The sequence below is a fragment of the Nerophis ophidion genome, linkage group LG12, assembly GCF_033978795.1.
Source record: "Nerophis ophidion isolate RoL-2023_Sa linkage group LG12, RoL_Noph_v1.0, whole genome shotgun sequence".
Classification (NCBI taxonomy): domain Eukaryota; kingdom Metazoa; phylum Chordata; class Actinopteri; order Syngnathiformes; family Syngnathidae; genus Nerophis; species Nerophis ophidion.
The window spans coordinates 33,769,541-33,788,331 of NC_084622.1; the positions used below are offsets into that span (position 1 = coordinate 33,769,541).

At 38.1% G+C, this 18,791-nt stretch overlaps 1 protein-coding gene across 1 annotated transcript in view; it reads right to left on the bottom strand.

Moving 5' to 3' along the window:
- Window positions 1–18,791, bottom strand: part of LOC133563339 (guanine nucleotide-binding protein G(o) subunit alpha) — a 247,095-nt gene that overhangs the window by 56,852 nt on the left and 171,452 nt on the right. Inside the window, exon 5 of the mRNA XM_061917421.1 lies at window positions 13,872–14,032. Within this exon, the coding sequence (XP_061773405.1) occupies window positions 13,872–14,032 (161 nt within the window). The remainder of the gene's footprint in view (window positions 1–13,871; window positions 14,033–18,791) is intronic.

Here is an 18,791-nt window from a genome sequence, read left to right on the forward strand (position 1 = left end):
ATTAACATTAGAGCTGGCCCGCCAGTAGTATACAGCAGTGGTGCCGCTGTGACACCCCATTCACCGCTAGTACTCTTACTTGCCAACCCTCCCGATTTTCCCAGAAGACTCCCGGATTTCAGTGCCCCTCTCGAAAATCTCCCGGGGGCAACCATTCTCCCGAATTTCTCCCGATTTCCACCCGGACAACAATATTGAGGACCCTGCCTTTATCGTACTCTACAACCTGTCGTCATGTCCTCTTTTCCTCCCTACAAACAGCGTGCCAGCCCAGTCACATAATATAGGCAGCTTTTACACACAGAAATGAATGCAATCAATGTATACTTGGTCAACACCCATACTGAAGGTGGCCGTGTAAACAACTTTAACACTGTTACAAATATTTGCCGGACTGTGAACCCACACCAAACAAGAATGACAAACACTTTTAGGGAGAACATTCGCAACATAAACACAACAGAACAAATACCCAGACACCCTTGCAGCTCAAACTCTTCCGGGGCGCTACCACCATTTTTTTAATTTTCATTTTATTTAATATGTCATTGATATTCTTTCGTTTGTTTTTTTAAAGTTGATTTTGCACTGTTAAGTTATATAAGCTTTGCTTGTTTTATATTCGGTGTTAAAGCAAATCAGTTTAGCAAACTGAGCAATAATTAACGTTTTTATTCTTGCACTTTCTCTGGCTACTTGAATGTTTGATTCATTCATTATTGTTATTTTATTTTAAAATGTATTATTAGCCTTTGGAAAAAGTTTATTTTGATACTTACCTCAGAGAGTTGCAAATAGAAAAGAGGCATTATATTTTAATTCAAATTTTATTTTGATATGCCATTGATATTTTTTTATTATTATTATTATTATTTGAAACTCGATTTTGCATGTCACTATAAAGTAACATAAGCTTTGCTTGTTCAATATTCATTGCAAAACTTGTTTGGTCCCTATTAAAAGGTTAATTTGTTCAATTTTGGCCCGCGGCTTTGTTCAGTTTTTACACTTTGGCCTATTCTGTATTTGAGTTTGACACCCCTGCTCTAGATATAATGTAACTTACCATTCATAAGACCCTTTTTGTATTTGAGAACAAAATTGTGCATGTGTAAGTAGCACGGCAATATGGTTTGAGGTATTGTTTCTGTCACTTGTCACCAATAAAGTCAACTCTACTGTAGAGTACTGTATAGTTAAAGACTGCTGCTGGACATTCGTGCCTGTGCCATGGCCTCAGAAGTTTACTCATGACGGACTGACAAACGGTTTTCCATCTTGCTCCTGTCAGGCATCCTGGCACAACGTGCTAATTGTTTAGTTTAGTTTATTTCCAACATGTTCATGTTTACACTTCTATAATTGATCATGTCTGAAAAAAAGCGGATGGTTATTTAATCATACGCCTTCTCTGTGTCTAAGCAGTTTTTTTATAGTCTGTTCACTTCCTGTGTTTAACATGTGCCAGACCACACTTTTTTGGAGGGAGTAAAGAAGGATACAAAACATTGACAGTAGTTTTCAAAAGTAAAACACATCCTACTGGTTCCCGTCCTATGTATTTGAGATAAGTGATTGTGTCAGCCTTGGAGGTTTTAGCTTATCATCTGCTACTTTCACACACGGAGTGCCCTAAGGTTCCAAATTTATTTCTACTTGCACCCCATTGATGTTGATTTTTTTTTTTTCAGATGACCCCCAAATCTTCAAACTTTTTTCAGAGATTGTTTGTGTTTTGCTTTATCTTCATCAATTTCTGTCATTTTAGCAATACAAATCCCAAAAGAAGGACCATTCTCACAAAGGTGTCTTCAAAATGAAGGTAGAATTACTGATTATCGATCCTGCTAGACATCGACAACTATTTAATAATACAACCTTAACATTTGACCACCAAACAATTACACAAGGCAACTCGGTAAAGAATCTGGGTATTACCTTCGACCCAAGTCTCTTGTTTGAGTCACACATTAAGGGGTGGACCACTCATCTATGCATCAGTTGGGGACGTCTCTGAGCTGCTGACTTGTCTCCACTCAAGATGATCCCTTGCTGGCCCCACTATGGACTGGACTCTCACACTATTAACTAGATCTACTCGACGTCCATTGCACCGGTCGCCTGGGGACAGGGGGGTCCCCACATCTGTGGTCCCCTCCAAGGTTTCTTATTATATCCCATTGGGTTGAGTTTTTTCTTGCCCTGATGTGGAATCTGAGCCGAGGATGTTGTTGTGGCTTGTGCAGCCCTTTGAAACACTTGTGATTTCGGGCTATTTGAATAAACTTTGATTTAATTGATTGGTAGTGTTCAGTTGATGTTCCTTGTGATTGAATGGCAACCAGTCCCGCGTGTACTTAGCCTTTTGCCCAAAGTCAGCTGGGATAGGCTCACCTTTGACCATGAACATAATTAGCAGTAGAACATGAGTACATTGTTAATGTTTTTACTTTTTAATAGAGTTTAACTTTTAAAAAAAAAATCATTTTAATTACTTATTGTAAATGACCGCTTCAGTGGAGGCTCTAAAATGAGACACTACTAAACCAGATGGCCATGTTAGGCCTGCCGCCCTTTGTTTTATTGGCCCTCAGCTTTTTCCAAATAAAAATTATGAATTCATTATCAATACGGTACATTATTGGATATTACACTCAGTTACCAACCAAACAAAGGTGAGACGTTGATGGTTTTTTTCAGATAGTTTAGCATTTGATTGTTTTTAACATCTATAATGCGCAAAATATAAAAAACATTTCCTTTTTCTGCAGTCCTTGGTAAAAAAAAAAGGTAAAACACCCCACGCTAAACATTAAACAATATGAGAATCTTGTGATATGGTAGAGAAGAATGTTTCCGAAAAATTATAGAAATTTTGCAATGTTGCGGTCATCATAAAATCTTGAAGGCAATCTATTTAAAGACGGTGCTACTGTCTTTAATGAAGACTTGGCACTGTATGAATAACCCACATCCAAGCCATCGTGTGGTGAAGGGTCTGTATCTTACGATTCAACACTAAAAAAAGAACGGTGCCATGCATGTACATAATGTAAGCATATGTGCATTGTGGTAAATAGGTCAACATGCTGCCATTTGTAATAAAGTAACACGATGCTTCAGGCAGTACTCTCAAGAGAAAAGCCTTCTGCTTTCCACAAGGTACACTACTCACAAACATATGCAAACCAATCCGCATCCTGAAACTTTAATCAACCGAAGAAAATATTTAAATCAAAAGGGGAAATATTCAAAATGAGGATACATGGTAGATGTTAACTTATATGTGACCTGAAGATTTGTCACTTGTCATGCACGCACGCACGCAAAGACTATAAAAATGGGACTCATTACTTCCCTGCTTATCACTCAGCATCAAGGGTTGTAATTGGGGGTTAAATCACCAAAAATGATTCCCGGGCGCGGCACCGCTGCTGCCCACTGCTCCCCTCACCTCCCAGGGGGTGATCAAGGGTGATGGGTCAAATGCAGAGAGTAATTTTGCCACACCAAGAGTGTGCGTGACAATCATTAGTACTTTAACTTCAACATATTCTTGTATTTCTTACCGTCTTCAGACCTCCGAAAAATGCCTATCCCTTTATGACCACCCTTTTTAGATATATAAAGATTTGTATTTACAACATTAATAATATATACATACTATGCCAATATAAAACAGCTTGTTGTGAAATCTTAATTAGAATTTCACAAGAAAAAGGTCACAATTTCCCAAGAAAAACTTTTGGCAATATTATAATAAAAGTTGTAATTTTACTCAACGCAAGTCTAAATTTTACAAGAAAAATTGAACATTTGTGCAACATTATTATCTAAGTTGGAATTTTACTCAAAAACAGTCGCAATTTTAGAAGAAAAGCTTAAAATGTTGGCAATTTTATGAAAAGAGTCGTAATTTTACTTGACAAAAGTCCCAATTTTATAAGAAAAGTTTAGCATTTTGGCAATATTATAATAATCAGAACTTTACTTGACAAAATTATGACAAAAGTCATCATTTTACTCAAAAAATATCACTATTTTACAAGAACAACAAAAACATTTGGCAACATTTTATATGACAAATGTCACCATTTTGCATTAAAAAGTAATAATTTTACATAAAAATTTATAATTTTACATGAAAAAGTAATAATTTTACAAGACAATATTACAATATTACAGAAATATAAAGAATATGACAAATTGTTCCCAATTTTTTAAGAAAAAAGTCAACACTTTTTTTTTTTTGTTTATTTATTTGTAATGGGTTTGTATGAAAATAATGTTCAATATTTACTTGAAATCATTAGAGTATGTCTCTAAATACATATTAATTTATTTGTTTTTACTCTTTTTTGCCAAAGGGGCGCATTTAAATTTCTTACACACACTTGTTACTACATATGTCGGACAGAGGGGGCGCACTTCAAACTTTTACACACACTTGTTATTTCATATGTTGACCGGATAATAGCACTTTTAAAACCGACACACAGTCAATTTGAAAAATCCCTCCTTTTTGGGACCACCCTCATTTTGATAGATTTCACCACCAATGGTGCAAATGAGACATTCTCTATTAGACGCAATGGTTTTCCGTATTGGGACCATGATTTATGTCCTAACTTGTTCACCGGTCCTCATATGGAAGGTACTTTTCCTTGTTGATGTCTCAAGGAGGGTAAGAATACAAACACACACACACGCACGCACGCGCACACACACACACACACACACACACACACACACACACACACACACACACACACACACACACACACACACACACACACACACACACACACACACACACACACACACACACACACACACACACACACACACACACACACAGGCTCCACAGGCTCCACAGGCCAAAACACAACAGGAAGTTTGCATCAATCTTTAATGTGACATTTAGCACACACAAATTGTTTGCTAGTGTACACACATTCATGCTGATATGGTCTTACACAAAGTATAGATTCTGTTTGAAATGACTGAAAATGGCAAATCTAATTAAATATATGGAAATATAATACATGTACATACAATTTTGACTAAGCTGCTTTTAAAGTAACTGAGAATCATTTAAATACACTTTTGTTTGCTCTTGCTTTTTATGTTATCTTCTATAGCAGGGGTCACCAACCTTTTTGAAACCAAGAGCTACTTCTTGGGTACTGATTAATGCGAAGGGCTACCAGTTTGATACACACTTAAATACATTTCCAGAAATAGCCAATTTGCTCAATTTATCTTTAATAAATAAATCTATATATATAAAAAAGAGAAAAACTAGCTAATTTGAATCTTTTTGAAAAAATAAAAACATTTTTTTATGGAACATCATTAGTATTTTTTTCTGATTAAGATTAATTTTATAATTTTGATGACATGTTTTAAATAGGTTAAAATCCAATCTGCACTTTGTTATAATATATATCACATTGGACCACGTTATATTTCTAACAAAGACAAATAATTATTTCTTCTAGATTTTCCAGAACAAAATTTTTAAATGAAATTCAAAAGACTTTGAAATAAGATTTAAATTTGATTCTACAGATTTTCTAGATTTGCCAGAAATATTATTTTGAATTTTAATCATAGTAAGTTTGAAGAAATATTTCACAAATATTCTTCATCGAAAAAACAGAAGCTAAAATGAAGAATTTAATTTAATTTTTTTATTATTCTTTACAATTAAAAAAAATCAATTTACTTGAACATTGATTTAAATTGTCAGGAAAGAAGAGGAAGGAATTTAAAGGGTAAAAAGGTATATGTGTTTAAAATTCCTAAAATCATTTTTAAAGGTTGTATTTTTTCTCTAAAATTCTCTTTCTGAAAGTTATAAGAAGCAAAGTAAAAAAAGAAAAAAAAATGTATTTAAACAAGTGAAAACCAAGCCTTTAAAATATTTTTGGGGATTTTCAAATTCTATTTGAGTTTTCTGTCTCTTAGAATTAAAAATATCAAGCAAAGAGAGACCAGCTTGCTAGTAAATAAATACAATTTAGAAAATAGAGGCAGCTCACTGGTAAGTGCTGCTATTTGAGCAGGCCAGCGGGCGACTCATCTGGTCCTTACAGGCGACCTGGTGCCCGCGGGCACCGCGTTGGTGACCCCTGCTCTATAGTCACTACATTGTTTTCTATTAGATGTTGCCATCATTCTGCCTTGCTTAATTTCCAGACATGTATTCATTGATTTATATCCAAAATCAGTCTTACAGTGAGGCTTTTAGTCAACTCATTTACTGATATGGTTTGTACACAATGATGTCACTCCCTGGAAGCACTGTCCATTATGATGCTGTGAAGCTACAATCCATCTTCAAATGTCATGGCTGATCTGGTATACTATATAAATGCCTGAAGGAGCAACCTATGGCCACCAGAGGGCCCTTGAGAGCGTTTAAAACCGAGCACGCTTATACAAACTTCCACAGGATGCATTGGAGGATTGATTGCATGGAACCTCACAAGCTACAGGGCAGGTGCATTAGTCTGTGTCAAGAAATGGAGCTCACTACTCATCTCGGAGCTACAGTATCAATTTAGCTATAAACTAGTGTTGGTATTTTATATTAGCTAGCTGAAACTACATAGTCAAATATCATACATATACTATCACAGTTACTGATTTCTTTTGCGACATCACTATTTTTCAGTTTTCCTTGGCACCACTCTCAAAATTAGATACTCGTCTTCCTTGAGGACATACATATTGCGGGGTCCACTTTCATTTTACACTGGCACAAGGCTTAAACAGGCCTCAACTATGGGCTGCACGATTTGTCAAAAGAACGTAAACCACAATTTTCTTGTAATTAAGATCCCGATTCTCTGGGATGATTTTTGATGGACCATGTTCAAGACGTTTTGCTTTCCTTTGAAATAAATATTTTTTTAAATTATTGTTTGTTTTTGGTTTATCATTGTTATTACATTCCTTTTCTTCTTTATTCATCCATCCATTTTCTATCGCTTGTCCCGTTCGAGGTCGCGTTGGGCACTGTAGCCTATCTCAGCTGCTTTCGGGCGGAAGGTGGTGTACACCCTGTACAAGTCAACACCTCATCACAGGGCCAACACAGATAGACAGACAACATTCACACTCACATTCACACACTAGGGCCAATTTAGTGTTGCCAATCAACCTATTCCCAGGTGCATGTTTTTTGGAGGTGGGGGGAAGCCGGAGTACCCGGAGGGAACCCACGATGTTCTTATACTTGTGAAAAACTTTCATTGGTCTCACTGCTGTTGTCCATGGGAGGTCCCAGAAGGAAAATTAATGGAGGACTTTTTTTAATAGTAATGAATAGCAAGACAAAACAATCCATCAAGTAAAAAAAAAGGCTTGCTCACTCCACAATGCATTTGTGCACAAAAAAAAGACATGCCAAAAGAAAAGTCAGTTAATTAATGGGAATCGCCTCGCGCATGAGCTGATGAATGATACACAGCGTGTCCGCTGTGCATGTCCGCCGTCATGCTAATCGACCTTGTGTAAAATGGCAGAGTTTGTTTGTGATGCAACTGTTTAAATAAAATGAATAAGTAATTATCAACTACAAGTTTAATTGGTTCTGTAATTTTCATGGATACATATTCTTAACTGGCATTATGCACTCAATTTTACATCAGTATGGTGCAGAGTAGCAGTGCTATGCTCATACTGCTTCCCCAAGTCAGCGTCCATGCATATCTCGGTCACCTTAAATGTTCAACTCTTTAAATGTTGGATTTAGACATACTTTTCTATTTGAAACCAGATTCGTCTTGCATGTTTTCACATTGGGTGGCCTTTTCATGATCTACTGCAATCTACTATTAACATAGTACGGATCATAATCAATCAATCAATCAATCAATCAATCAATCAATAAAACAATCACATTCGATTACAAGTCCCTCCAAGGGCTTCACTAACCACATCAAGATCCCCTGATCTGAATCCACATTCAGGCAAGGTAAGACTTCAAAAGCCCGAACTGGGGAAAAAGATGATTCCTTGAGAAGGGACCACAGATGTGGGAAACCCCATCCTTGGTGACCGGCTGTAATTCATGCCGAGTGGGTACAGTTATTGAATTATTACATTAATAGATGCAGGTAAAGTTCGATATAACACGGTCCCATACAAAGCGATGTTCTATAAAACGTGTTCATGCCATGGACCCCTAATTTTCGCCCGGAGTCAACCAAATTATGGACTGTCCATTCTGCGTTGTGGGAGGACACAGAGGGCGAACTATCCACCAAACATCATCATAATCCTCATCAACCGGCTGTTTGCTGTCAGTGACATTAAGCGGATGCGACAAATGTTCGTTCACGCTGTTCGTGTTCGGCTTAGCTAGGCTCTTTTTTATTTCGCCTGTCTACATTGAGAAGAAAACAGACCTTTTTGTTGTCAATTCTGTCAACTGCGACAAGACACAATTATGCAATCTCAACACTTGAGCAAGAACAAAGCACAGCACAGAGAAGGATTCAAACAATTTAAAGAAAGAGTCACGCTACCATTCACCATCAAGAAGACAGTAAGTCACAAACTTAAACCACTTTGCCTTGGTAAGTGTGCAAACCCCCGTTGTTTTCACCAAATAAGTTGGGATCATCTTATTGTATTATTTTGGGGTCGGGCGATTATATGATCTTGATTGATTAAGGCCATGTGTTACGCTAAGTCGTTTAACCCCTTAAACGAATAATTGTTTACCCTAAGCCCCGTTTCAACCACACTAAACCAGCATTTAAGGTCCCCCTCCTCGGCCAAATTTTTACACTGGTAAATGTGGCGTGTATTTCTTAAATCTGTGGCACTTAGCTTTGTATGGACTCATTGATCGTTTACAAAGTGAGTTCGAAAAGGAAGTGAAGTCAGAATGACCGCGCCCCACACAGGAAGTGACGTCAGCTTCATAATAAAGCGGTTTCGTAACACAGAGCTTAACACTGGAACTATGAAGGTCAGTCATCCAGACATGCCCGTGTTTCTCCTTCCACTACATGTACAGACGCTTGTGGAAATCACACATGAATACCTTAAGAGAAAGCGATTGCAGCTATTTCGGATACTACACATCTCACACGGCAAGAGAATTTTCGTATCTCGAGGGCAGCTGGGATATTACTTAACAAAAAACTTCTTCCATTTGTCCAAAGAGAAACAACAAGAATGCGGGCTCCCGTGGATGTGATAAAAAAAAGGTAGCATGTGCTTTGTATTACCTTGCCGTCGAGGGAAGACTAACTACGGAAAACGGCGAATGCTTTTGGAGTGGCAAAGCAGACTGTATGTTGCGGACTCAACGTCTAGGTCCAGAGTATGTAAAGTCACCAAGAACGAATGGACAATGAAGGTGAAGGCAAAAGAGTGAGGAGTGTCCTGACCAGATATCTAGCTCCCTAGATTGATTGTTCTCAAATGTACTTTGTCACATTGTTTACTTTCATGTGTAATAAAGATATGAATAATTTATAATGGCTCATGTGTGATTCACTGCAATAGGGCCCCACAGCACGCTGGATTACAGTTAATTGAAACACCACAACACTGGATATTGTTCAGATAATTAAAATTTAAGAACTTGCACACAAAGCAACACTGGATGTGACTATGACATGCGCATTTTCCTTGCATGCGTATCAGGTCGGAGGGGGTCTTAAACGGTGGCCTTGTTGTGTGCGGACAAGGATAAGGTTAGTTGGGATTTACCCAGGATAACCATAGTGTAAACGGGGCCTTAAGATTGATCACGGTAATCAGCTGTTAGCATATATTACCTCGATCAAACATGGCAGAAATTTCTGTTAGAAAATACCACAGTAGTTAACAGCAGGGAAGCAACGATGCTCTGAGGAATCCTCCATGGAACAATCCACCTTTATTGAGTATGATCCTGTGTGCGCACGGAACAAATCACCTTTATTGAGCGTGATCCTGTGTGTGTCTGTGAATGTCTTTGTGTAATTGTGCGTGTGTTTGTGTGAATGTGTTTGGGTAGTCATGTGCTCGACCGTCGCGAAAGTCAGGCTTTTTACGACGTCATTAATGTTCAATCCAGTTACACAAGTGGAAGTGGATCCCAGATGAATAAAATAAAGAAATATGGCTAACACTGGCATAGAAGTTGAAGCACAACATTGAGAAGGATCAGACACTTTCACTGCCTGCTGCAACTCGCTTGTAATCCTGCCCTGTATGCCGACTCACAGGCAGGCGCAGAATGTCTGTGGGACTGAACTACTGTATTGGTTACAACATCAATATTCTACACACCAATTAATACATTCGGAAAAATAAATATTTTTATATTTAATTTTTTTTTAATCAAACTTTTTGTTGGTTTGCTGTAATTCAACTCCTCTGACATAACGTACAAAAAAAAAAAAAAAACGCAGGCCGTTTTTGTTCAAATCATTTTTGAGCTTGTGGATGAAAACATTGTTTCTGAAATATTCAATAAACGTGGTTAATGTGTTTGTACACACTATTTTACAGTACCTTAAGTTTAAAGGCCTACTGAAATTAGATTTTCTTATTTAAACGAGGATAGCAGGTCCAGTCTGTGTCATACTTGATCATTTGGCGATATTGCCATATTTTTGCTGAAAGGATTTAGTAGAGAACATCCATGATAAAATTCACAACTTTCGGTGCTAAGACAAAAGCCGTGCCTCTACCGGAAGTTGTCTGCGCGATGACGTCGCAAGTGTGGGGGCTCCTCACATATTCACATTGTTTATGATGGGAGCCTCCAACAAAAAGTGCTATTCGGTCCGAGAAAACGACAATTCCCCCATTAATTTGAGCGAGGATGAAAGATTTGTGTTTGAGGATACTGATAGCGACGGAAAAACGAGTTAAAAAAAAAAAACAACGCAAATGCATTGGGACGGATTCCGATATTTTTAAACACATTTACTAGGATAATTCTGGGAAATCCCTTATCTTTCTATTGTGTTGCTAGTGTTTTAGTGAGTTTAACAGTACCTGATAGTCGGAAGGGGTGTCTCCACGGGTGTGTTGACGCCAATGTCTCAGGGAAGTCGACGGCAGCTTCATGGACAGCCCAAGCTCAGCTTTTCTCCGGTAAGAAGCGACTTTTTAACCACAATTTTCTCACCGAAACCTGCTAGTTGACATTTGATCTGGATTCATGTTCGCTTGACCGCGCTCTGATCCAGAGCAAATTTTCACCTCCAAGAATTTTAAACAAGGAATCACCGTGTGTTTGTGTGGATAAAGGCTAAAGCTTCCCAACTCCATCTTCCTACTGTGACTTCTCCAATATTAATTGAACAAATTGCAAAAGATTCAGCAACACAGATCTCCAAAATACTGTGTAATTATGCCATTAAAGCAGACGACATTTAGCTGTGTGTGTGCGTAGCGCTCATAATTCCTAAAAACGTGTGACGTCTTGCGTACACGTCATCATTACACGACGTTTTCAAGACGAAACTCCCGGGAAATTTAAAATTGCAATTTAGTAAACTAAAAAGGCCGTATTGGCATGTGTTGCAACGTTATTATTTTATCATTGATATATAAACTATCAGACTGCCTGGTCCGTAGTAGTGGGTTTCAGTAGGCCTTTAAACTGCACTTTAATGTGTTTTCATGAAACTACAGTATTTGAGTTTAAAAAACAAACAAAAGAAAAACACAAACTGGGTCACTGCTTGCCTTTTGCCAAACCACCGGTAAGATGCACTGGTTTTTGCAAGTACCGTATTTCCTTGAATTGCCGCCGGGTATATAGTTTGCGCCTGCCTAGAATTACAGCCGGGTCAAACTCGTTTCGCAAAATAATAAGCGCATGCTTAGCATTACCGCCGGCTCAGGATTAACGCCGGGTCAAACCCGTTTCGCAAAATATAATTTTTATTAGCGAATGTCTAGAATTTCCGGCAGGTCAAACTCGTTTCGTCAAAAATTAGCATATGGCTAGAATTTCCGCCGGGTCAAACTCGTCACGTCACGAGTGACACTTCACCTGTCATAATTTTCAAAACGGAGGAGGCTGACTTCAATCATTTGAAATCGCATAAAGGGAAGAGGATTAAGAGCTATTCAGTAGGATTTAAGGTCCAAGCTATTGAATATGCTAAAAAGAACAGTAAGCAGCTATGTTTTATTAATATACCGTAGCTGCGTGTGTCAAATATGAGTCATTAAGTGACTCCCCCCTCCTGGTGGTAGAAGGCGCTAGTAATCCGTCTTGCGACAACTCGGCTGCAGAAGAAGTGACAACAAGCAGCAAGAGTGAGCAGCGATCGTTTATTTTTTCCACTCGCTTGCACTTTTAACATTTAGGATTACATATCTAAAATAAAACAGTTTTCTAAACTGGACTTTTAATCAAAGCAGGAGGTAATATTGGAAGATCTCCATCGAGACATAGAGACTTTTAAAACTGAAGAAAGATAAGGAAGACTTCTATTAACAAGTTATCAATGCTTTTGATCAGAAGGAGCTGCGCATGGACTTCATTTATAAGTAAAGGTAAGACCATAATAATGTTTTATTAAATGTGCTTTTCATGATGGTATCCTTACATCACACTCAAAATTATACGCGCAGGCTTAAATTTACCACGTGCCTTTGGTAAGCGCCGGAGTGAGAAAAGGTTTTAAAATAATTAGCGCATGCTTGCCTTTAACGCATGCCTTTGGTAAACGCCGGAGTGAGAAGAGGTTTTAAATTAATTAGCGCCCTGGCGGCAATTCAAGGAAATACGGTAATCAAAGAATACAAAAAATTATTTACAATGTCAAAGTGATGTTTAGTAATCATTAACTTGAAATACAAGTTTCATAGTATTCATTACTGTTTCTGTTTAGGTATATTATGAAAGGTAGCTATCATTAGGACTTGGCGAGGAGCAATCACATTTAATAACAAATGCATGACCAACCGCACTGGCTCACCACTTCAAAATGTGTTAAGTAAACTAATTTTAAGCGAGGAGCAGCACTCTCACATTAGCCAAAGTTGCTAAACTTTAAGTGTGAGTACTCTCTTAATCTAATCGCTGTCTCAATTCTTATGTCATATTGTTGTATTGACAGTCTTAGTCTATGTAATATTACAATGGAAATCAAATTAATGCATTTCCTTTTCACTGATAAATCAGCTCACTAAAATGGTCCAAACTGTGAGTAATCAAATTTGAGACAAACAATTACGCTGCAGCCACCCCTGAAATTACTGCAAATAGTGTGTACTGCTGAAGTACTCAAACCATTTAAGTCAATCTCTCCGGTTTTCTTCATGTCCCTGCATGTACTGTAATTTGACAGGATCTATGGTGCACGGTTAAACAAGGACTACACACACAAACATGGCACTTAACGGAAATGGCTCCATCCCTCCCATTCCCCGCTTGGTTGGATATGTTTTCTCCTGCTGTCTCCATCTCCACCCACACACAGGCACTCAGCATAAATCAGGCCCGGCACTGGTAATGGTGATTGACTGTAGGGAGTAATAGCTTGTGTATGATCACATTGAGAAAATTGAAAAATAATTAATGCTGTGTGTTTGTTGAGGTGTTCACTGCCTTTTTGGGGGAGTGAATGCATCAACGGGGGTCAAAGGGATATTTTTAATACTTAAAATTGATTATTGTTCTCGAAAATTACGATATATACACCAATTTTGCGCTGCTTAGCTGTGAAAGGTGCATGTGTTATTCTGATTTGGGATGAGCGATATACAGTAATGGATTTGTTGTTAAAATTCCGACAACCAATACTATTAAACTCTTAATGCACACGGTAAAATATTTACAGTAAGACAAGTAAATACAATAACCGACATGGAGACACACAGACATGGATACGTACTATTGTGCTGAATCGTTGAGCTGGTACTCCCGTGCGCGGCTGAAGCATTCCTGAATCCCTGAGTCAGACCAGAGACGCATCATGGCGGACAGCAGTTCAGCAGAGTAAGGCTCTGTGTCCTCCATACGACTAACCACATCACACACCATCTTGGCATCCGCCTAAAGGGAGAGAGGAGGAAGGAAGAGTAATGTCATCTGAAGGCCTGATGAGGATCAAAGTGCCCAAACAATATTAAAATATCATCAAAGCAACACATATGCACCCAGGCATAATTGCAGAAAAACAGACATATCGAGACAAGTGCATCATACATGCATGGTTAAATAGTATTATGTTTACAATACGTATGTTGTCACAAGAAGTCTTTTTAAATCAATCGACACACATTGATTCCCTTTTAACCAACTACAAACCCCGTTTCCAAATGAGTTGGGAAATTGTGTTAGATGTAAATTTAAACAGAATACAATGATTTGCAAATCATTTTCAACCCATATTCAGTTGAATATGCTACAAAGACAATATATTTGATGTTCAAACTGATAAGCATTTTTTTTTTTGTTGCAAACAATCATTAACTTTAGAATTTGATGCCAGCAACACGTGACAAAGAAGTTGAGAAAGGTGGCAATAAATACTGATAAAGTTGAGGAATGCTCATCAAACACTTATTTGGTACATCCCAGATGTGTGCAGGCTAATTGGGAACAAGTGGGTGCCATGATTGGGTATAAAAACAGCTTCCCAAAAATGCTCAGTCTTTCACAAGAAAGGATGGGATGCGGTACACCCCTTTGTCCACAACTGCGTGAGCAAATAGTCAAACAGTTTAAGAACAACGTTTCTCAAAGTGAAATTGCAAGACATTTAGGGATTTCAACATCTACGGTCCATAATATCATCAAAAGGTTCAGAGAAACTGGAGAAATCGCTCCACGTAAGCGGCATGGCCGGAAACCAACATTGAATGACCGTGACCTTCGATCCCTCAGACGGCACTGTATCAAAAACCGACATCAATCTCTAAAGGATATCACCACATGGGCTCAGGAACACTTCAGAAAACCACTGTCCAAAAATACAGTTTGTCGCTGGATCTGTACGTGCAAGTTAAAGCTCTACTATGCAATGTGAAAGCCATTTATCAACAACATCCAGAAACGCCGCCGGCTTCTCTGGGCCTCAGAACATCTAAGATGGACTGATGCAAAGTGGAAAAGTGTTCTGTGGTCTGACGAGTCCACATTTCAAATTGTTTTTGGAAATATTCGACCTTGTGTCTTCCGGACCAAAGGAGAAGCGAACCATCCAGACTGTTTTCGACGCAAAGTTCAAAAGCCAGCATCTGTGATGGTATGGGGGTGCATTAGTGCCCAAGGCATGGGTAACTTACACATCTGTGAAGGCACCATTAATGCTGAAAGGTACATACAGGCTTTGGAAGAACATATGCTGCCATCTAAGCGCCGTCTTTTTCATGGACGCCCCTGCTTATTTCAGCAAAACAATGCTCAAGCCACATTCAGCACGCACGTGTTACAGCAGCGTGGCTTTGTTAAAAAAGAGTGTGGGTACTTTCCTGGCCCGCCTGTAGTCAGGACCTGTCTCCTATCGAAAATGTGTGGCGCATTATGAAGCGTATAATACGACAGCGGAGACCCCGGACTGTTGAACGACTGAAGCGCTACATAAAACAAGAATGGGAAATAATTCCACTTTCAAAGCTTCAACAATTAGTTTCCTCAGTTCCCAAACGTTTATTGAGTGTTGTTAAAAGAAAAACTGATGTAACGCAGTGGTGAACATGCCATTTCCCAATTACTTTGGCACGTGTTGCAGTTAATGATTATTTGCAAAAAAAAAACAAAGTTTATGAGTTTGAACATCAAATATCTTTTCTTTGTAGTGCATTCAATTGAATATGGGTTGAAGAAGATTTGCAAATCATTGTATTCCGTTTATATTTACATCTAACACAATTTCCCAAGTCATAGGGAAACGGGGTTTGTAAAAACATGTTCATAAACCAGGTCAATGAATGCGTGTGCTGACAAACCCTGTCATGTCTTGAAGTAAACATTGCCTGGTCATTTTAGTGTTGAGTCAAAGTTTGTTAAACCAAGCGCTGCACACAATCCTAACAGTCAGGTTAACACTTGGGCTTATACAAACGTTTGTACAACATGAGAGGTGTACAGGCTGGTACAACAATATCACACTTCTCAGGACTACCTCAGAGTAGTTAGATTTTTTTGTTTGTCTGTTTTTAAGACACAACTTGAAGATTTCTTAGTGGAAGCATCAACCGCATGATATTAATTAGCATAAGTTTGTGTTATTCAGTATTATGGCAGTTTTATTGCATCAAATTTGAAAGAGTTACATCAAGACAACTGTACAAGGTTGTGCATTACCATGACCTGGATGATTTACACAGAAATCTGGAATTTATTTTAGCTAGAAACAACCAAACACAACACAAACACTGTATCATATATATATATATATATATATATATATATATATATATATATATATATACACACACACACACACACACACACACACACACACACACACACACACACACACACACACACACACACACATATACATGTATCGTTGCAATTGTTGATAATAGAGGTATTTATTGTCATTATTCATTATCAATGGTGCTATTTCTATTGGTATTTGTATTGCTCCATTTGTAGTGTAATAATGTTCATTGACATGTATGTGTTATTAATTTTTACTTCACTAACAGCTTCTTTGGCATGCTATCACTTTTCGGATCATATTTGCACATATCGTATTTGCTTATGCTGGTCTGTTGTTGTTATTGTTGTGTTTATTGCTGTTGTTGTCGCTCTTGTCCCTGCAATTTCCCCTATGTCATCTATTTTTTCTCCCTCTATCCCCTTCTGCTCTGGTCCGGCTGCGCCAAACATTAACATAAATCCATTAAATAATGTCAAATACAAATAAGGTAAAAAGAGAAGTATCCCACAATTCTCTTTTGTAAAGTAAATCTGTACAACAAACATGGACAAAAAAATACTTTAGATATTTCAAGGCTTACGGTCATTTGAAAACAGCACTGCACATCATAATGGCGGCTACAGTTTCGACGTTAAAGGTCTAAAAAAATATTTGGAATCATCCGGCGGGTCAAATTGAAACTCTTAATGGGCCATAATTTGCCGAGATCTGATATAGAGGGTTTTTGGTATTAATCCATCTTCTGCAATCCCAGTCACTGCCATTGAGTCCTTGGGCAAGACACTTCACCCACCTTGCGCCCAGTGCCACCCACACTGGTATATGAATCTGAATGAATGTTTTCTGGTGATTTGTTGGTGCAAATCGGCAGCCATGTTTCGGTCAGTTTACCCCAGGGCAGCTGTGGCTACAAATATATCTTACCAAAGCACCACCATATTGTGAATGTGGAGTGAATTAATGATGGGTGTAGTGTGTTAGAAAAAAAAGCTATACAAATATTTAAAACATGAGATAAATTGCACGTTTCACACCAACCAAAAAGCACAGATTTTACCCGTCCACACATGAACACTGAGTTTTGCATCATGGCAAAACTCTGTAACCATTATTGCAAATTCCACGTGTATGGGATTTTACGTTGTGCCGTCCTTCCCATTGTATTACGTTTGAAAAATAGGCAAGTACTGCTGATAATGAGGGATTAAAACTACATCTGCAGACACACTCTTTAAGCTGCCGAGGCGGAGGAACCATGACACCTTGTCCTTTTTCAATAATACTGTAAAGCTTCTGGCCTCTTATACTTGGCAACAATCCAACTGGAACAGTTTTGATTTAATATGTTTTCCAGCTTGGAATAAAGCTGAGCTTGAGCTTCCTCCCAGTGATTGATGCTGGCTGCGGTGTCACACAGCACCTGATATGGAGAAAGAGCTAGTGTGTGCATCTGGATGTCCGCATGTGAATGAGGGTCAGTGCAAAATGAGACTTACTGTACTCTGTTTTCTATTTGTGTGTGTATTCCTCTTTGAAGTGCCGGGCAGCAGGCCACAGATACACTTAAGCAGACAAAGGGAAGCATCTACACATTTTGTCCAGGATCAGTGTGTCTGTGAGAGATGCTGATGGGCTTTTTGTTGTGCAACCATCCCTGGTTTACATTCATTGGCTTTCTCACTCACTTTCAAGCAAACTCAACAGTACACACTATGAAACTTATCTAGAGCCAAATGCCAAACTGTAACCATCTCTAATGAACCCACACGGCTTTATTATCATGTGGCAATAATACCATTCAAAGAATGCCCAACATGGAAAATAATGTAGTCCAAAATATTTAAAACATCAGTTAAAATTATTGGATTTGTCACAGTATTTTCAATTTACAATGCAAGAATTATTTTTGTCCCACTGCAGTTCAACTCTGACTTTAGTATTAAATGTATTATGTTGGGTTAAGAACCTAATTTCTTGGTGATGTTCTGATATATTTTAGTCCAACAACAGGATAAAATTGGTTCTGGTTAAATTGTCAACACATGCATGTTTTCCCACCCTATATTTAACCATGCTAGTCACACTTAAGGGCTGTGGTCTGAATGCAGCAAACCAAATCCTTGTACGTGTCTGTGCAAGAGCTTCAAACATACAGCAGGTCCGTGAATAAAAATGCATCGTGCGAGAGTATAGGAGGCTACTTATTACATTTGGTGAAATGAGTGTAAAGCTGACAATATGGAGATTATGTAATGTTTAGAGGGCTCTTCATTGTGAACAGTTTTTTTTAAAGTGTAGCTATAAACATATTAATATTATTGATAATATTATTATTATTATTATGGATCAATTCTGAAATGTTTAGTACGGTCAGGCCAATTAGTTGTGATCAATAAGAATTAGAGTTGCATCGAATAA